Raw genomic sequence first — 21,397 nt, 5'->3', positions numbered from 1 at the left:
AACAGTTGCTGTGGGTAGGGAAGGAGGATCTGACCCCTTCATAGAGACAAATCACATTGATACTTCTCCTGCCATGAAAGTAGTGATGCTACAGGGGGTCGAAAGGCCAGCAGAGGGCCCTTCTTGGCCCTCAAGTGCCAATAGTTTCCTGAAGATTACTGTGTACAGTCCAGTTTTATAGATTGCCATAATAACAAACTTATGAACATTTATCAATATTCCTAAATCACTATGGGAAAGAGACTAACAAGGATTAACTGTTGCACATGATTAAATACATTGAATACACATCTCAAATTGTGCACACTCTCTAACACATTGAATGGTTAACATACAATTGTAAGCCACCACTGTCTAACACAAATTGTGAACACTGTCTAACACAACTAGAACAGTCAGAGCAGTTGTACAGTAGAAAACAACATTTCAGTTTTGGCTGAGAGTATACTGTCTTGGAAATAAATTTCATTTGTTTCAAATGAACGGACTTTCAACTCAAGTCAACAAATTGGTACCAAGTTATATTTGAAGTTCAAGCCAACTGCAAGAAAATCTATTGGTTTAAATCTAACCATGATGTTTGCAGGCAGGGCTCTTCTGCCAAGAAATAAGGAGTGAAGGTAGAATTTTACCAACCCCCCCCCCTCCACAGTTCCTGGAGGTCAACTAATCTTCAGTAGTACAAAAGGCTACAGCAGGATAAGGAGAGGCAGGAAAGTGGACTCTATGAGCAATAAAAATGCTAGAAAGGACTAAACCAAGTTTTAATATTCATTAAGAATCCAACATACAGGTTACAAAAATGATGACATATAATTGCTTCAGTTCATTGCTCTGCTTAACTATCTGCGGGGGCTGGGGGTGGGAATGGAGAGCTATACAATATAGAGTACAGCAGAAGTTTTGCCATGTTTTACAGTAGAAAACTCAAAAGCAACATGTCATTTTTGAAAGCATCTTGTTAACACTAGTAATGTGAAATTCTGCTCACGGGGCATGAGGGATGGTGAATACTGCTCAGATGTATTCCTGGACCTATCACCTGGACCTATTACCAGCACAAGAGACAGGCAATGTCAGAGAAACTTACAGGTCATTTGGGACTGCTGCCAAGTTTTTCTGTGCTTCTTTAGTATTAGTACCTCAGGAGACGAACAAAATAAATGCAGCCAATAGGTATGGGCTGAAGTGAAAGCATGCTGTTACCTCTTTGAAGTCCGTTGCCCCAACCAAGCAGTTCTTCCAGGTTTCTGCAATACTGGAGAACAAACAAACAAAGAGGCACTATTCTAAGTTTTCAGTGAGATTCTGCAGTATGCAGCAAAATAAAGTGAAACAAGTAGCAATAATCAAAAAACCTGTTGAACATTCTGTCAGGATGATCAAACTTTCCATTTTGTAAGCAAAGCATGTATTCTGGTGCTGCGGAAACAAGAGAGGTCAGATGTCACCTACGATTAATCAAGCTTCATTACTACATGCCGAGGAAAACCTCTGTGGGTGTCTTACCAACTCTGACGAGATAAAACAGAACATAACCGGGGGAAGAATAATGGCTGCCATACATAAACTTTGGCTCTGGCATTTCCCGATAGCGCTCCTGCCAATATAAAAAAATGAAAGAAAACTCAGTGCTAATATTTTCCCATACTCAAATGAGATGTAGTTGAACAGTCAATTTTATTACAATTTAGCAGTGCCATAATTTTGTAAATACTCTTCCAATCCAGTGACTTTTTAGAATGTGAACTGTGGATCATTATAGGCGATAGTTCCAAAAGTTGCTATGTTACTTTAATATATTGGCACGGCATCTGTACAGCAGGCAAAAGGAAGTGTTCAATGATGGGCTATATTTATCACCCAATTCAAACAAACAAAATGTTATATCGATGCTCCCACCACCCAAAATGTCTTATTTTTTGAAAATTGCATTATATAAAAGTACGAAATTCCTTTATCTACATACCTGTAATCGTTCTAGTCGCTCTTTATTTAGTGCACCTATTGGCTTACTAAGGTCTCGAAAAGTTTCAGGCTTCGTCAAATCTACATAAAAGAACGGTTTCTTTAAAAATAAAAGGCCTTTTTGTACATTATAATAGTAGCTACAATGTAACCATATTACACGGAATATTCCCATTTTCCAGCATGTTTGGGCAAGAACTATTATGACAGATCTGAGACAGCTCTTATTCTTTTTCCATTGGCCCTTGGCTCTTTAACCAGCACTTGCAAATATTATTTTATCTACTAATTACATTATTTTATTTAAAACATTTTTGCCACCTTTCTACCCTATCAGGGTCCTGAAGATGACACACATAAAAACATTAACACATATGAACAATTAAAAATTATTAATTCAAAACAACACATAAACAATGAGGCAGGGAAGGGGACCAATGACCTCGACTGAGAGTATGCCAAACCGACAACTTCCGGTACGGCGCTGTGACACGGTGCGGCTTTTTGGGGCTCTCCTGAGCCGCCCGCTCCTCATCTGTTCTTTGGAGCCCCTCGAACTCGGGTGGGTGCCGCTCGACCCCCTGGAGAGGGGACGAGTCGTAGGGGGCTCATTTCGCCCCCCCCGGCACTTGGCAACACAGGGATGTGGCAGCTATTGCCCCGAAGCTGGAACGATGGATGGAGCAAAACATGGCTTTATGTTTTGCCTAGCAGCGACCTCCATTTTAATTTATAGTGGAAAAACAATGTCTATAGTAACACTGGGATCTTGTGAGTACGCATATTCTTAAAGTTGATAATGAAGAAGACCTCAGATAAGGCTATCCCAAAATTGTATACCCCAAATACAGGAGAGCAGCAGCCAGAGGAGAAAAGGGGGAAATATTTAATGGATTCTTGGGTTTTTTTTCGGGATTATAAAATTTTGCTGATACGGACTGACAACATATTGGACATCCTAGATGGTTATTAAAAGCTGAGTAATAGAATAAAACCAACTACGTAGTAAAAATGGCGCCTGCGGAGGGAAACGAGGAGGATGAGCTTGATGATAACATACTAGTAAATGAATTGACTGTAGAGCAGTTCTTGAAGCTGTTAAAAGAAGGAATACAAAAAGGCATTCAAGAAGCTTGTGCAAAATTTTTTGAAAAGCCACAGAATGACCAATTGGACATGGATAACGAGGGTGAATTGGCGCAGGATACACAGTCTGTTGTGGAAATACAGGCATGCTTCTCTGAAGAGGCGATTGCTGATATCCAGTTGCCGTTAAGTACAGAAGAGGAAAAGAAAACAAAGAGGCCACCCTATTTAAAAACAGATTTACTCCCCCCCCAAAAAAAGACTCAAAGGGAGAAAACTGGAAGAAAGAGAAGAAAATGTCACACGTGGAAATTTAGAACTCCAAACAAAGTGCTGGATATGGCATGGCTGAACCATAGAATGGGGAGGTCAAGAGTAAATTTTCACACATACAGAGAGAAAAGACAGGTGGATTCATTGAAACAAAAAAAAAAACAAATTACTGGTCCATAGGAAAAAAAAATCAAGTTGTATGAAGATGCTTAACTTTGCTGTCATAGGCTTAAACTGGAAAAACTGTCTATTTTTTTCCCTTTCTGTTTTGTTTAAAAACCAGTTATTATGGTATCTTTAGTTTTTTTCCTTTTTTTAATTTGACTTTATATACGTGGAAAATATAGAAGCAAGTTTTTGTTTGTTTGTTTTGTAGAATGTTGGAAGAAATGGTAATAAAGGAAGAATAATTAGAGATAACTAATGTCTGAGAGAGATTAGAGAAGAAAGAAAGTTGTTTTGATTTTTATATACCCAATAAGGAATAAATTGGAGATAATTGGTAAAAATAAGTATTATGATTTGGAAAGCTATGAGAACTTTAATTAAGATGAATAGGAACAATTAGAATAAAAAGTGTAGTTAAAATTAAGATGTGTGGTGGTAATGGGTGTTTAATTATGATTGGTATTTAGGTTATAGATCTATTTGGGGGGGAAATGATAAAAAGTGTAACCAAAATTAAGGTATGTGTAGTAATGGGTGTTTAATTATGATTGCTTATAGGTTAATTAGGTTATTTATATGTTGTAGCAAAGGGATACCATATAAGAGAGAAATGAACTTTTATAAGAAAATATGAAATGAAGGGGTTAGAAATGTTTATTCTTGTTGATGTAAGCCTAAGTGGGAAAATGAATATATAAGCCTGGACATAATGAGATACTGATAAATTGTGGAAAATATAGAGGTAGGAAACTTGTACGTTAGTGAAATGAAGAGTAATGAAATAGGATGAATAGAGATAAGACAAAGTTTGAGATGTTGTGAGAACCTTATCACGAAAGAAAAATGTCTATTGAGATTTGTTAAAGCTAATATAAATAAAATGTTGTTAAAAGAGGATTGTTATAGAATAGCGTGCTCAATTGTGAATTGTGTAAATTCCAGTTAAGAATTAGGTTGTGTTGCTGGATATAGGAGATGGTTGTTGTATTTGTCTATGTCTATTTTTGTTATTGTGTTTTTGTGGTGTGTGTTTATTAATAAAAAACCCAATAAATATAGTATTAACAAAAGAGAGTATGCCAAACTAAACAAAAACCCAAAAACTGTAAAGCTATTAAACGAAATAGAGCTGTGAAAGAGGGAATCCACTTTCTGATGTCATTTAAATTATAAATTCTTAATGATTAAATAAACATGCATATTAATCTAGAAGACAGATGCTTAACCATCTAAAAATGCTTAATTTGGTTGGCAACTTTTGCATCTCACTTTCCCTGTGATCAAACAAGTTGAGATGGAAGAAGACCAAGATGCTGCACCTTCCTTCAAGAAGAGAGTGGGCGCAACACCACAGCAATTTGAGGAGGATGACTTACCCTCCCCCTTTGCCTTAGTCTTGTTACATATCAGCACAAACTATCCCTTTGTTCTGTGGACCAAAACCGCCCAAATCCATGCAGGGGGTGAAGGGGAGCAGGAGTGAATATCCAATGCATTATGCTTAAAAAGCTCAAACGAACAGGAATTTTCAAACTGATGTTTGGTGGAAGCACTCTTTTGACAAACCCCTTTGTTTAGGTAATTTGTATGCCATCTTTTAATCTCATCTAGCCCAATAATTATTTTTAAAAACCATAATGAAACCACACAATATAGTAAATACATGCTTTTCTTTATTTAGCAGATAAGCAATTAGTGGTTGTCTCCCACTGTTTTGTTAACTTATTTGCAGACCTGCATGTAGCAGGCTCTTTATATAAATGATGAAGTACTGAGGACCTCATGAAGCAGTTATACAATAGTTCCATCTAGGCACAGGAGTCCGAGACAACTGATTGTTCTTTGGTAACAGGCAGCCTCTGGTAGCACAAGGTTAGGAACAGACAATTCAGCCAGGTCTATGACACCCTACTGCATTCATTTGGATTAAGAAATGGGGAACCAGCTAGCCCATTGTTATATTTCTCCAAAAAGGTTCTTACCCAGTTCTGAACTAGAGTAATCTGCTATGATCCAAGGAAATACAGGATACTGAGAGAGGTCGTTGCAGCTCCTATCAGCCAGATTGTTGAGATGGAGAAGATACTGGTAGTTGGAAATATGCCCTCGTTGCCACTGTAACATGTAACTCTCTGCTGCTTGCTCTGCAACATGATTTTCTAGGGGCAGAGAAGTGCAAAAGGAAATAGAAGATAAATATTTGTCCTTTTCTTTATTTCAAATAATTTGATGACCCAATGGTCATGGACAACATAAGCACACTAATGGCTGCGATCACTCGTGCCTTTAAATCCGACACAGGTGCAAATGCCTGATGGATCTAAAGGGAGCGATCAGACAGCAACATCTGGGTAGCATCCAGCAGTCACTGGCAACCTGTGCTGCTCCACTACAAAAGCAGACTTAAAAGACACTGGGGAAAGTCTGGCTTGAACAGGTTCCAACGGGCCACGGACAGACTTTCCTGTCTGATTGCGCAAGCATGCTCTCATGCCGTCGGGATGGTCTGATCATGCCATCCTGGCTCCGTGCCATTTCCCCTCCCCCTCCGCAGTATGCACATCATCACATACTCCATAGGGGGCCCTCAGTGCAGAGATGCGATTCCTCGTTTATGTGCATGGGGAAAAAACAGCAAAAAAAACCCCAACTCACCCACAGTTGCATCTGATCACACAGTGACGGACTGTACCCGCAGCTACAAAGGGAGGTGCGATCTCAAAACTGCATGTCAAATTCCTCCGGAGGAAATAGCCTCGCTTCCCCTCCACTTCAACTGGCACGTGTGACCGCAGCCTAATAACACCCTCTAATTCTACCCTTGTGTTGAAGCCAGTGAAACAAAAAAACTTTGCCACAATCAGTGTTATGCCAAAATTAGTGTCAGCTAGCAAAAAAAAACCACAGGGAAGTGGAAGAAGCACCAGAATCAATCATTGGCTGAAACCAGAAATCTCCCAGGGGGGTCAACAGCACATCATCAAAGAGGATATCTGCCAATGTTTCAATTCCACTGGATCCAGAAGGATACAGTTCACATGAATACTCCTTGGAATCTACACAGCAAACAGCAGAGGGAAAAGCATTTAACCTACCCAAAAGAAAAGGCCTCCAGTATTTAGGAACGATCAATTGATAAAAATAAGCAGCTAGTGTAGAGGGAAGCACAATACCAAAAAAATAAGACACACTATGAGCCGTAGCAAGGGCCAAGTGATGATCGAAGGCCTACAATGCTCTATCTACAGATGGCTTGAGGATCAATAGATAATAAAAACACCGGGGGCAGCCTCAACATATGGAGTTTAGACCTAAGAGAGGTCCTGCAGGAGACACACTCCTGTAGGAAAGCAGTTGTTTAAAAATTACCCTACGTAATAGCCTAGACTGACCACACTGCAGTATTACTGCTGTGTAAATCTCTTCTCATTCTTCACACAATAGACAAGATAGACAACTGGGAACTATTTGAGCAAAGCCACTTGACCTGACAAACCCTCTTTCCATTAGACACAAGAATCTGAACAAGTCTAACCCCATTAAGAGCCACAGTTTGTATAGCACTCGTGATCAGAGATGGGGGGGGAGCAAAGATCATCCTGCCACCTGGTGGCTCCTCTGAGAGAAAAGGAAACCATGACAGTGGGGGAAAAGACCACTTTTATTTTACAAGTGAGGCAAGTAGCAGCCTTCAACAGCAGTGCTAGAAAATGGCAATGCTTCGGAGGTAGGAAGGGATTTTCTACAGCCATCTCTTGAATGACAGGGTTTGGCTGCAATTATTCAAGCTCTCATCATGTCTGGATTGGACTACAGTGACCCTCTTTACATGGGAATTTCAAAGCCCTGAACAGTTGGGGATCAGGGTACTCGGTACTGACTGCCCAAGAACTTGGGGCCTCTGCCCAAGTGTTTCCTGGACACCAGAAGCACCCAAAGTGAGGGGGAGGGAGCCCCCTCTGGACAAGGGAGACATGCTCTTTTCCTAGTGTTTCCCTGCTTATGGAATCCTGTCTATGCCCTCTAACTTTCTGCCTGATCTACTAACCTTCAAACGGAAAGCTCACACATTTACCCAAGCATTTATTTGTTTTTTCCTAGCTCTGCCACCTTTCCTGGTAGCATATTTTTAGGCTGCTTTACTGGTTTTAGAAGAAGAGCAGGTTTTTATCCACCGCTTTTCTCTACTTTAAAAAGGTAAAGGTTTCCCTTGGTGGAAAGCCAGTCGCTCAAAGTGGCTTACAATCACCTTCCCTTCCTCTTCCCACAACTGGCACCTTGTGAGGCAGGTACAGCTGAGAGGGTTCTGGGAGAACCGCTTCCAGCCCAAGGCCACCCCGCAGGCTTCGTGTGGAGGAGTGGGGAATCAGACCTGGTTCTCCAGATTAGAGTCCTCCACTTTGAACCACTACACCACACTGGCTCTTTGAGTGCTTTTTCTTTTCATGTGCCATCAAATAATTTATCACCAAGCATTTGTAGATTTTATGATTTGTGTATTTTATATTGTTGCTTGCTGCTTAACAGTCTGCAGAGGAGCAGTGATACATAAACTCTCTACACAAACAGTCCAGTTATATGGATGCCTGACCTGCTAACTCTCCCAGTTTGGGAGCACCACAGGGGAACTGAAACAGCCCATCCTGCTCAAGTGAGATGGGATAGCAGCAGGGAGAGAGCCAGAGCACAGCACAGAATGGGGAAAGCCATGCTGGCATTGCTGGGGAAGTGGTGTTGCCACTTGAACTCTTGTGAGATCCAAGGCACTTTGCCTATGTGACAGGTTTTAAAAAGAAGACGAGGGCCGGCCCTGCCACTTTGGAGGCAAGTCAGTTAAGGAGAAAAATCTTCAGTAAATTCCCTCTACTCATCACTACTGAGGCCAACATGGAAGGCATGGATACCTCAGAAGACCTTCCATCCTAGAGGGAGGCCTAGAGAGGAGGCTATGAACATACATACCGCCAGACAGAGAAGGAAACAGCAAGAGAACTCTGACACTAATAAAGTACAGCAGGAGTTAGAACACAAAACTCTCAATACGTATCTGGTTTGGTATGCAGACTTATCCATTTCTAGTCCTTGAGTTGCATTCTCCCAGTGATCAGAGATATTGTAGCTGCATGAAGGTTCAGAGAACTTTCTGGAGAAAATGAGTTGCATTCTCCCAGTGATCAGAGATAATGTAGTAATTTTCTGCAGAAAGTCTCTCCACAACAAAAACACCTGTGTATTCTTGAGTAGTTATGCCCAGTTCCATTGTGAAGGTCTATTTCAATGCAGCTTAACCTTAGTTCCAAAATAATACCTTTCGATTCAATTCTATATTGATAAAAAAGTAAGAAACAGCCTACCTGTCATACATATCACAGTTATTAAAAAAATCAGTTACTTATACCTAAATATGTTGCCACGTAGAAATAGACATCATCTCGATCTTGAGTGTCGTAGAACTTCAAATATATATCTGAACAAAGATCATTCTCTGTGCAAAATACTTCCAGACCCTTGAAAATTTAAGAGGAACAAACAGATGGGCAATAAAGTTCAGTTCCAGAGTAGTGATACAATGTTCTTTGGGCACAGATATCCAGTGCACTTCGCTACCCTCACAACTGGTTTGGTAACACCATACCGTAAAAGCTTCATTTACCCAATACTTCTAGGGAATGGGAGTTGCCTGATATGTACCAAATACTCAAACTTATTGTTCTACCCTGCCCCCTATCCAGAGAAACCTACAGTGACCAAGCCCCATCCCATTTGTAGCACCATGGCAACAGCCCCTCATGCCCAGTGGGAACTTCCCTCCCTCTGAGCCATAAGAGCTATCCTATGCAGAAGGCAGACAAGCAGGCCAGCTGTGCATGAAGCCTCCAGTAGAGCTGGGCCCTGGCAGCTTGAGGACAATAGAGAGAGAAAGGAGGCACCAGAGGACAATGTCAGCAGGCAGCCCTGGGTGTAAGAAGCCCTGCAGTGGCTGAAGTGGCATGAGTGATGTACAAGTACATCCAAAGATGCAGGAGTATGGTGGCTGAGGGGGAGGAGCCTGCCCTCTGCTGACAAAGCAAACTGAAACATTTATAACAGTTTCACAATTGACTCCGGAAAGCAGAAAAGAACACTGGGTTAGATCCAAAGGTGGTGCTCCACAATTATAATGGAACTTCTGTTCAGGGAAATTCTTGCAGCTTCCCCTTCCCACAGCAGACCTTGAATTCAGAGTGCTTATGAGGGTTCCCCAATTTTTTACTTTGGGGGAGTTCAGTGGATTAAGGGTGGGAGAGAAGGCTGTACCTTCCTTTGTAGTACTTTGGATCCAGCCCCTGAGCAATTTCATCTGGCAATCTTATGCATTCTGGGAATCAAGGAACATACACAAACATGAGGAACTTACCAATGGCAACAGGCCATGTCTTCTTTTATAGATGCGTCTAACACTATGCAGCGTCACTTGAACTACAGGCTTCTGTGTGACAAGAGACATACAAAATACAGAAAAATTGTAGGAGACAAGAGAAGTTTTATTTATTTAGGGTTTTGTGGAATTTTATGCTTTTGGGTTTTATTGGCTGACTGACTTTAACAGTTTTATGATTTTGTCTTTTATGTTGTTAACTGGGCAGTGGTTTCCTCACAAGACCTTGCTGTTGGGAGGAGTAAGTGGGGTTTTTTATCACCACCTAGAGTGCCAGAAATCCTTGTGCCAGCCCTATAAATGTTTTTCATCAATAATTATATAATACACCATGCAATACTATCATTTCTCCACATGAACTATATGCAAAAGCTTTTAACATTCCCCTAGGTTTCTACTGATATTGTGCCTCAACATTTACATGTTTTTTAAAAAACTAGCTCTACAGGATTAGCATCAGCTAATTACTAACCCTGCAAAACAATGTGATGCAGCAGCCATGCTGCTGAAAGCAGTTGAAAGTAATTAAAAGGAGAAAAAATTGGTAGAAGCGAATAGTTATAAGCAAGAACTCAACAAGTATATTGCGATAATAAAGCTAATGGTACTAACATATTTACTAACAGTGAAAAGATCTCCTCTTGGGGTTTTAGTCTAGTGTGGTTTGCTTTTCTTTATCCCTAGTTGTAGTCCCTCCCCTATATTTCTTTGTAGTATATGCAAAATAAAAAATATCCATACGGGGATTTTAAAAAAAAGGAGAAAAAATGGGAGTGGAAGCAAGACTGTTCAAACCCCTGAAGGCTTAAGGAATCCTATAAGGAGAGTTCAGATATCCAAATTTTTAATTTCTACCCAAATTCTTGAAGGCCTCTGTCTTGCATATTGGAACTCTCAACTTGTTAGGATGCTCAACAAGAATGGAAGAATATGGTTTAGATTATATAATTTAGATCAGATAATATAATGAATATAATTTAATAACTTTAAGAAGCTGCTTGTTTGTACAGTTTAACAGGTTGAAAGTGGGTAAATGAAAAAATGCTTTAATATGAACCATGCATACTACAATATTTTACTAGTTTCTTAACATAAAACAATACAAATTTCAACAGTGCAAATGTTATGGTGCTTTCATAGCAGACAAGAAAGCTAGGTTTTGTTATACTAGTTTACTAGCCTTGACTGTACTAGATGTTAAATTTAAATGTCCCCTCTAGACATGAGGAGGCAATGATACAAAACTCATAAAATACAAACCATTAAAGTGCTATAAACACTAGTACCATTCAAATTTCAGGCAAAAACCATCAAGGTGCCTTAAATAATCTCTCTCAACACCATTCCAAAATAAAAATCTTTGATTGTTCCTGAAAGTCATTCTACAACATGCAAATCTAAATTACAATACGTAACATGCTTCCTATTAAAAAGCAGAATGAAAAGTTCACCAGCTTCCACAGGAGATAAGCTAGATCTACTAAGCCTGCCCTTTATTCATTTTATGTGGTTCAAAAGAAGAAGCTCACAAAAGGCCTTTGAACCGAAAGCAAATTACTGTCTAAACTGTTCCCACGACCAGTAGGATAGAAAATTAGAACAGCAGGTTACTTACAGGGTAGCCATTAAGAGGCTGGAAATACAAGTTTGCGTCAGTGATGCATACGTGACCTGGGTTAGTCACTAGTGGAGTAACCATTTCAGCTTTACATTCCATATGCAATGTTTCAGAGACATTCTGAAATCTACAAAAAGTAACACAAATAACTGAATTACTTTACACAGTATGCGGTTCTGTATAAAAAGCAAGCTACCTTGTTCATCCCTGTCTGAAATGCAAGTAACAGGAACTTCTGGCACACCTTTAAATATACGTTTGAGTTTTTCTCAACCTTGTATTTTCTGTTGCCACTAAATGAAATTTATTCCACAACAACTGGCATGTGCATGAATTCTCAGCTGCTTAGTGCATACCAATGCGGATTTCAGGTTATAAATGGCACCTTTGCAAAACAAGACTCAAAGTAGAACCAGCTGAGCAACTCCATAAAATATTAAGGGACAAGGCAAGGCAGCAAACTTGTCATTCCTGAAGAATTAACTGACATGGAAGATGCCCCAAAATCTCACTTTCAGGCATATTAGACATTGTCTCTGCATTCAATAAGTGAAAGGCAACTCCCAAATTCAGCCACACATAATTTTTCTAGAACACAGGAAAAAACAAACGAACACATAAATCTTAAAAAGACAGGAGAAAACAAAGTATTTGGATGTAATGGACTAGGGAAGCATCAAAGAGAGCAGACTATGGTTGGATCTAATGGAGCTCCATTCAAGGCATAGATCTTTCTATGGCTCTCTTCCTGCCACAGACCTCTGTACTCTCCATGAAGTGGCTCCCTATGATCTGTGGTATTTCCTCAACAGCATGGCATGCAGTCTCAGGGGTTTCAGAGGGAAGGGAGTAGGGGGAGGGACTCTGATTCTGAATACACTTTTTTGCCTGCTACCTTAAGCATTGTCTTATATTTTATTTTTGTTAAGAGTAGGATGAGATTTTTTCTAAAATGAATTGTTATAGTAAGAAACATACCTGTTCTTATCAAACGATGCCCTGGCCAAACGCGATTGCAATATAGCCGTTATCTAAATTTGAGAAACAATGCTGTGTGTTATGCTTTTAATACAGTTCAACCATCAAAAGAAATTAATCATTAATATTGTTTTACTATATTTACCATAGCAGCCTGGTCTCCCAGCTTGTCAAGGTGAGATGCTCTATACAACTGTTTAAAAACAAAAACAGGCAGTTTAAGTTTGGAAGATCCTATAAATATGGTCTGGTAGTCCACAGCAGTCTGTGTCTAAGCAACATGCCCTTGCATTATTTATACCCCCAAGTCCAGCATGGATTTGCTCCAGCAAGTCTACCCTAGCCCCCACCCCCAAATAAACAGGCTTAGACTGTAGTAACTGTGCATGGGATTGCACAGTTGGGCAACTGTTAGCTGAGAATTCCCATTTAACTCTAACTTCAGCCGTTTCTACACTCTCCTTTTAATTCATGTTCACCACGGTGTTCTCCAAGCAATTCTGTACTAAAATCAAATTCAACCTTCTTTTTAATCCAGGTCCCCCCCACCTTCTGCACTAAAAGCAAGTTTTCTTTTTATTCTGTTTTTTCCCCTCATTCTGCATTACATTACCTCCCTTCAATAGTCAGCCTGGTTTCAACCTGCTGTTGCCCCGGGTTATCTGGATGCTGTTTTGCCATGGACTTAGGCCCATTCTGCATCTAGCATTCACTGTTTTACCAAACCCATGTTGGATCACAAATTCCCCTCTACATTGCATGCCACTTTCACCTTCTTTGATTGTCTAATTTTATGGTAGCCTCCACACTGCATGCCAGTTTCACTTCTTTTAATCTCTTGGTTTTATGGTACTGTCTGCATATATTTATGGCCGTTTTATGGCTGTTCAGGGGTGACTCTGCAGTCAGTACAGTGTTGGCCCATGGTATTTAAATGTGGATTTGAGCCGCATCTTTTTCTGTTCCAGTGTGGGTTTGGTAAAACAACGGAGCAAATGCTAGAATCAGAATGAACCCTTAATTGCCTTGACTTGAACACTGAGAAAATCTGGAGTGGCAAGCAAATGCGGAAAGCTTTTCACATCAAAAAGTTATTATTTAAAAAATCAGAGTAGGAATACCATATACGCCATCTACGTCTCCTATGCAAGACTTCTTACAATCAGTATAGCGGTTTTTGCTTCTGTTTTGACAGGGCTTACAATGGAGACTCATCTAAAGAGCTATGATGCTTTTGATTAGTGCCCATTTTAACAAAAAAAACCTTTTATGCAAGAAAAAGGATGCCTACTAACTGCAGAAGTAGAACTGTTTGTATTCTGAACAGAAAGCTGCTCCAGCTATTTGCTTAAATATTTGACTATGAAGAGGTTTTCATCTCCTCACAATAGTTGACAAAATTATGTGCAACAGTCACTGGTGATACTGTCAAAAGCATATTCACACCTGGTGAAGGGTATGTATAACATCTTCAACCTTTCCAGGAACATCCAGTTCAAACACATATTCAGTTTTACCCTAAGAGAGAAGAGGGAGAAAAGCCATTTTAAATTAGACTGGAATTGAGGAGTCACAAGACTTCCCCCATTTTTAGAAGCAATATATTTTTGAAACCTTTGACCACCAGTCAACAGTTCTTCCTCGGTGGTTAGGTTTCAGTGATCTTCCAAATGAAGAATTTGGAGTGCTGGGAACACAGTGACAGGTTTATGGGAGCTGTAACCCCCATCCTCTCCCCGCCCCCTCATGCCTGCATTTTTTCACCAGGGAGTCAAACTATTAAAATCTGAGTGCACTTTTGGTTTCAGCAGAATTTTTTTCATTCTCACAGTTGTAATGTGGCAAACCAAACAAATATGTTCCTTGACTACTTTTACAAAGGTCTTCCATATGGAGCTCTCAGGGTTTTTTTTAAATAGGCATGTATAGAAAAATTGCTCTCTGTTTCTATACTCCATGCCTTCTCCTGTGATGTCTTTCTGATAACATGCTGTGTCTTATTTCCTCTCGCAAGCCAAATGGCCTGACCATTTGACCAGAGAAACTTTATAACCATGCCATATAACCACACATTCTTTCACACCTCTAAGTGGAAGAGCCAGACCTGATGGCTCCTGGCTCTGGCCTGCATGCAAAAAGTCACGTAGGCAATGGAGAAGTTGGAGTTTGGGGTCATGTGACTGCAGGTGTGGTCTCCAAACCTCTAGCCTATCCCCACACGCAGCTATGACAACCAACAATTGGGCACACCCATGCCTACTCGCAATTGGCTAATAACCACATCTAATTTGTGACTGGAATTGGACCATAATTGTCTGATTCCTATGGGAATGAGCTCTCTAGCTCTAGCTCTTGCTCTGCTCTCAGCTCTCCCTTCTTGTCATTGTCTGTTTTATTGTGCCTGGAAATGCTGCCTCGTGAGAGACAAAGAGTTGTTTTGTGACTTGGAGCACATGGTGTGCAATGATGGGATTTCTACTCAAAATCCCTTGGTACTCGGACTATCTTGGACTGAGGAATCCTCCTGACGTGGTAAATATGACTGATTAATGTTTAGTTAAGGCAAACAGCCCTAGCCTTTATTATTTTGTAATCTCTGGTAGTCTATGCTAATCTCTGTACTGAATAAAAATTATTCTTATGTCTTAATGGTCTCTGATGTTGTACCTGAGTTTCAAGTCTAAATCTTGTGCCTTCTGCTCACCAAATAAGCTACCTTTGTAAGATTAAGCGTGCATCTCTGGGAATGAGTTGCTAATGTGTTAAGTTCCAGATACCAACTGAGAGTTTGAACCTCTAATCTCAGGTTGGGGGGAACTACTGTAGAGGTTCTGGTGGCATATTGTTCTGAAAACCAGAGATGATATAGTCCATCTCGGGGTTTGTTGTTTAATGTACTGAAAAAGTACAAGATTCCCTCCCATCCCTGGACTGGCCTGGGTGGGCAATCCTGTACAAGGCATCATAAAAAGTGTTTAATGAAAATATTAAAGTCTACATCAAGGTAAATTCTATCCAACAATATTTGTTAGCCTTCTCTGTCAATCATAATTGTCTTCATTACTTTAATTCTGTTCCCTGGGTAATTCATCAATAAATATTCTTTCAGGAATGAGAAATGAAGTTTCATGAAATTTAGATGCTCAAGATGAGGAGTGAATACTTACTCTTTCTGTTTTAAAAGGTGCAATAATGTTTTGCTCTTTAGTGAGAAAAGCCTATGAAGGAAAGAACCACTATTCAGAATATGCTTTGGTAACAGGATTTTGCATTTTGGTTTTGTTGGGCATCTAGAGATACAGGAGGGCTTATTGGGGTAAAGCAAAAATAGAAACAAGAATGAACAAGGGGGGGGGACTACAAATTATGTACCTATAGCACTGCAGATGTGCAAGGAAGAGCTCTTAAGTCTACCATGTGTGCTCCAGAACAACCCAAAATTTAGGTTCCTATGACCATTCGAGGCTTGTTTGGAGTAATATATGCATATTTTGCCCAGCTACAGAATACCAGTATTCTGAAGTTGGACAAGAGACATATATATTACTCCAAACAAACCTCAAGTGTTGGCAGAACTCCCACAATAAGTGGGTTTCCCCAGTAGTGCAGGGGCACTATGCGCACATCTAATTCTCCCCAAACGTATCAAGCCAGGGTGGGTTAATGGTTAGGCGTGCTGCACTACGGACCTGGATCCAAATTCCCACCATTAAGCTCACCAGATGACTGTGAGCCAGTCACTCTCAAACCAGCGTACCTCAGAAGGTTGTTGAGAGGATGATGCAGAGTATGAGAGAACTATATACATATCTTGAAAGAGAATGTATAGTATCGTGGGCTCCATGGGAAAAAAAAGTTCAGTAAATGTGATACAGCCTATTCCAGACTCCTCAAGCAACAGCCACAGTGCCAGAGAACTAATCCAAGCACAATATTCAATTTTTAAATCACATATATATCCTGTCCTTCAATTTTTGAGCTCAGGACAACATATATAGGATCATCCCATTTCGCTTCTCACCACAACCCTGCAAGAGGGTTAGTATGAGAAACACTAACCAAATCCAAGCAACATGGGTAAAACTTGTCAGCAACAGGGATTTGATCCCACCTCTTCTCAGTTAGCTTGAAAACTTGTATACTCGCATGACCTCTCATCTATTTCCTTTCACTAATACATAATCTAATAAACCACTAAAAAAATCATATGAAATGATGGAAAGCATTTAAGTATATTTTTGTCATGCCTCTGTTCAACCCTACATCCATTCTGAACCCTGCATATTACTATTAAAAAACCCAAAAACCTGTCTTGTTACATTCTTTTACTTAACAGCAGAGCAGAGGAAAATTCTGTCAACAAGCCAAACACAACCACAGTTGCCCCTGAACAACACAACACGCTATCCATTTTCATATAACGCATGTGTGCTTTTATAAACTATAGCTGTGATTCTCTAACTGGATTAGTATATTAGTACTCTGGATTAATTCAATGAAATAAATAGTCTCTGGAACAAATTCTGGATTATAGTAAATGAACACAGAACTCCAGGCATTTACCTGCTTAATCTCTATCAAGGGGAAAGAACAGGGACAAAACCACTAGCGGGAATGAAGGAAAAGCTTTCTCAATAGGTTAGGCCCAATTATTAATGGACCAGGTAATTTATACAACACCCTTAAACAAAAAAGGAAAGTATATTAGAACTAAGGATGTGCATGAACTGGGAAAATGCAGTTTGGTTTGGTTCGTGGCTGAACCACGAACCAAACCAGGAGATTTGTTCACAAATCAAACCAGTTCATGGCCCTGCAATCCCCGTTGAAACTGCCGAAGACATCCTAAAAAATAGCTGTGGGGCAGCAGGGAGGCACTCTCTGCTACTCAGTTGTTTTGGGTCATCTTCTGCAGTCCCTTTAAAGTTTAAAGGGACTGCACAAGACAGCCTGAAACAGCTGAGTGGCCCCCTGCCGCTCAGCGGTTTTTGCAGGTTTCACAGGGAACAGAAAGTGGAGTCTCTTAAAGTCCTGCTTTCTGCTCTATCCCGAACCACCAAAAATGGCTTTAAAAGTTCATGGAAGTTCGTGTCATGACATTCTGTTTGTGAACCATGAACAAGGCAAAATTTGTGACGAATTTTGCTTTGTTGTTCGGTTTGTGCCCATCTCGAATTAGAATTTAAGCAAGTTAGGCAACCTGCAATATTAACCTCATCCTTAAAAAAACACTATATTGGGAAATGTTGTTCCTAAGCAGTGTTTATGAAGTCAGTTAAGATGAATCACTGTTCCACCACAGGGGAGCACAAAACCATACAATTACTTAAACACAGCAAATCACTCTTTGAACTGATTAACAATGCAACACACATTGTTATCAGCAACAAGTTGCCACTTTCAAGGTAAAACTAAATGTTCAAGACCAAGTACCAAAATAAAACAATTGTATTCTGTTAATTTCCATCCTGACAGCATACTGAAATAGCAACTGCATCAACTAGAAGGTTACTCAAGGTGTGCAAGTTTCCAAGTAATTCTTCAATTTAATTTATTTTTATTTTCTAAGCAAACTGCAATAAAGTGCTGCAGGGCCAAATGCAATCAACAAATGTACTGACATTAGCACTACTGCATATCAGTTACCTCTAAATTTTGGGATTAAAAGAATTAGAAAAAATGTCTTCTACTGAAGGATTCCCATTGCTTTCCCCTGTCTCAATCTAACCAAGCCTGTTTACCCCATTGGTCACTCAAACATTGGTCTATGTTCTTGTCTGGCCATCACAACATACTATAAATTATTCTATTTTCTGTTCAGGACACTGCTGCTTAAGCTTTATTTTAAAAATATTTCACATGACATCTCTCCATTATTTCCCTTTTCATTTTTTTCTTTTACACTGTTTAGACTACTCCCTGCTAGCTCTCCCATGCACAATTTCATATTATATTCCTGCACAGACTTTTTATTTCTCCCGTTTTTCTTTGCTACCTCTGTTTTTGACCCCCTGAACAAAATATCTTTTTATAAAAATGGTAAGAACACAGATGCTTCCCAAGTGCTAGATTTTTTAAACTATTATTAAAGAAAATCAGAATAGGAGAAACATCATTTTCTGACACTGCATTTATTTATTTTCTGCACAAAATTGTACAGAGCCCCACTAATACTCTCCTGTGTTATACAGCAGCTAGGGTTCAACAGAATGCTGCTCTTTGCTGCCCCTCATTACCCAAAAAGAGTGACCTTAAAGTAGTGTTTCCTTTTCTCTCCCTCCTTTAACCTTTCTGTATTTTTTAAAAAAACACCTCAAACACCCAGCATAAATTTAAAAAGCTTAATGATGCAAATTAAATAACCAAGCAGAAGAAAAACCCATAACAGAGCAAGAATGGCACATTCATTGTCCCATTTTAAGAGATAATGAGGTACAGTGTTATCCCACCTTATTAAAGCTGAACTAATTGAACAATTCATGTCATACTAGATTTCTCTTCTACTGTCTTTGTTTCTAATACTACCACAATATTAAAAGGCTTCTAGTTCACAAATTATAAACTTGCAAATATACTCCAATGGTATATGCTTTCAGAACTCACCTCAACACTATCATAAGAAATCTCTAACCAGAGATATTCCTTTAGGATTAAAATTCATCAACAGAAAAAGACTTCAGTTGGTTAAGGCTATGCTGGCAACTTTGGGATTTGCGCATACAAGAAACTATGCAGGACAGGGGTTGAAGTGAGGGGAAGAACTGGGCAAGGTCACCTCTGCTGTTTATTGTCTTTACTGTTTTTGCAACTGGAGTCATAAACACCAAATCCTCATCCCACAATAAACCTTGTTCCACAGGAAAACATGGAAGAATTTAAAGGTTGCTACTGCAAACGTTGACATGTGATTTGACAACAGCTGCTAGAAATTTTGACACACACAGAATAGTTTGCTTCTCTGCTCTCCCTTGCACCAGTGGAAAAGCTGGTAAGATCCAAGACATTGCTCTCACCATATAAAAGTATTAGCATTATTTTTAAGCTGAGAAGATGGCATATGCATCTCTTACCTGATTTGATATAACAGAAATTGTTCCAGGGGTTACCCTAAAAGACAAATTTGAAAACCAGTTATTGCATTAATAAAAATAAAGACAAAGTACTTCGACAGCATCAAGATCACATACCCTGTAAACAGGTTTCTCTCATTGTCTTCAGGTGCTTCTATTTTAATACAGTCTCTCAAAGGGACCTGTATGAATGTACAGAAATAAGAAATGTTTTCTTTTTGCCCTCTAATAACAAATAGGCTATTGTATTCTCGTAGTTGTCACTAAGTTACTTACCTTAATAATGGGCTGGCTTATTTCATCAGGTTCAAATATCACAGATTTTGAGCAGATTTTCAATGATCCCCTGACTTTCCTTAGATTTCAAGGAAACAAAAAGATCATTGCAGAATTTTAAATTGAGGCACAATCATAATATCTCCAGAGTGATCTCAGTTTTAAAGATGTGGTAGTATACCTTCTATCTGTGCCATTTTTCTTCAGAATGTGATTAGCGGTATGCTGTTCAAAGTAGTATTCTTCAAGATTAAGGAGCAGCAAGGAAAACCTAAATCAATAAAAGTATTTTTAAGGGGAAAAAAGATTGAATTCTGTCATATGACTACTATATATAACCACCCCTCACAGAACTACTTTACATTTTACCCAAACCCTTTGAAAATACTTACTTTATCCACTAAAGAGGATACCAGATCCTCCACTCATTTTTAGGGCTTTCCCCCCCTCATAAGTCACCACAGAAATCCACATACTAGCATGTTCCATACGGGATAAGGGCATTCCACTGATATTGTTATGAGAAAGTAAAGATTTCACTAGCTACAGATGCAAGTACAAAGTCTGACTACTCATGAGAAATCATCAAGTGCATTTCAGGCTTGCAGAACATTATTTGGAGAATTAAACACCTCAAAAACATAGAAGTCTGTCACAACTCTTTTTTTGAACACATACGTATGTATGTATGTATACATTAGGGATAGGCACAGACACGAACACCAAACCAAAATCCAGGCCAAAGATCACCTTTTGGGGGGCTCGGACGGACTGGCTCGAAGGTCACATGTCTGGAAGCTCGAGTGCCCTCAGCTCAGAAGCATTCGGCTACTTTTGCCAGAGAAACCCATCCCCGTTTCGCGCAAAAAAGCAGGTGTGGGTGGGATTTTTCGGCCATCAAGAGACCAATGCCGGGCACCCGAGGCTGACAGGCATCTCTGATTTCCAATCAGAGACGTCTATCCTTCTCCCTCAGAACAGAAGGGGGGTGAATATATATTCCCAGGCGGCGCGTGACCGTCCTTTGTTTTACGTTGCAGTTCAGTGCAATGCTCCTTTTGCGCGCAGAAAAAATCTCGTGGTGGGCCTGGGGTGGGGGAGAAATTTACTGGGGTCACTGGGTGGGTGGAGTAACCAGCTGGATTTCCTGGCGACGATACCAATCGCCAGACAAAAATCACCCCCCCTCCCCTTTCTCTCCGTTTCCCCCCTTTCTGCGTTTCTCCTCTGCAATGCCTGGTCGCTGCCTGCCTTTTCTCTCTTCCCTGCGAGGGGTGGGAAACTGGGCTTGAATTCTTTTGTTTTCACAATGCGTTTTTGGTTTGACTCCAGGGTTGCCTGTTTCCTTGGCAATTCAAGCAGTGAAGTCACCTCACCCGTTCTGTGGGTTCTGCAAGTGGCTGTTTTCTCTGCCCACTGGAGGTGGGGTTTGACTTTTCTGCTCATCCCAAAAGGACACCCGCTTGCCCCTAGCCAGTTGGTGACCAACCATCCAACCACTCTGTGGGGGGGGGGGGTTGGGGACCCCCCTTACCCCTGGCT

The 21,397-nt window shown here is 40.1% G+C and overlaps 1 protein-coding gene across 1 annotated transcript in view; it reads right to left on the bottom strand.

Moving 5' to 3' along the window:
* Nucleotides 1-21,397, bottom strand: part of NSMAF (neutral sphingomyelinase activation associated factor) — a 55,868-nt gene that overhangs the window by 17,325 nt on the left and 17,146 nt on the right. Inside the window, exons 2-17 of the mRNA XM_015412859.1 lie at nucleotides 20,037-20,126; nucleotides 19,856-19,934; nucleotides 19,697-19,761; nucleotides 19,580-19,616; nucleotides 15,677-15,727; nucleotides 13,956-14,027; nucleotides 12,655-12,702; nucleotides 12,510-12,562; nucleotides 11,529-11,658; nucleotides 9,893-9,964; nucleotides 8,894-9,002; nucleotides 5,478-5,654; nucleotides 1,970-2,049; nucleotides 1,510-1,600; nucleotides 1,359-1,422; nucleotides 1,207-1,258 (exon numbers count right to left, since the gene is read on the bottom strand). Coding sequence (XP_015268345.1) covers nucleotides 1,207-1,258; nucleotides 1,359-1,422; nucleotides 1,510-1,600; nucleotides 1,970-2,049; nucleotides 5,478-5,654; nucleotides 8,894-9,002; nucleotides 9,893-9,964; nucleotides 11,529-11,658; nucleotides 12,510-12,562; nucleotides 12,655-12,702; nucleotides 13,956-14,027; nucleotides 15,677-15,727; nucleotides 19,580-19,616; nucleotides 19,697-19,761; nucleotides 19,856-19,934; nucleotides 20,037-20,126 — 1,270 coding nt within the window. The remainder of the gene's footprint in view (nucleotides 1-1,206; nucleotides 1,259-1,358; nucleotides 1,423-1,509; nucleotides 1,601-1,969; nucleotides 2,050-5,477; nucleotides 5,655-8,893; nucleotides 9,003-9,892; nucleotides 9,965-11,528; nucleotides 11,659-12,509; nucleotides 12,563-12,654; nucleotides 12,703-13,955; nucleotides 14,028-15,676; nucleotides 15,728-19,579; nucleotides 19,617-19,696; nucleotides 19,762-19,855; nucleotides 19,935-20,036; nucleotides 20,127-21,397) is intronic.

The sequence above is a fragment of the Gekko japonicus genome, unplaced genomic scaffold, assembly GCF_001447785.1.
Source record: "Gekko japonicus isolate JY-2015 unplaced genomic scaffold, Gekko_japonicus_V1.1 scaffold1233, whole genome shotgun sequence".
NCBI classification, from domain to species: domain Eukaryota; kingdom Metazoa; phylum Chordata; class Lepidosauria; order Squamata; family Gekkonidae; genus Gekko; species Gekko japonicus.
The sequence above is the reverse complement of the archived record's forward strand: the minus strand, read 5'-3'. Positions and strand labels throughout refer to the sequence as shown.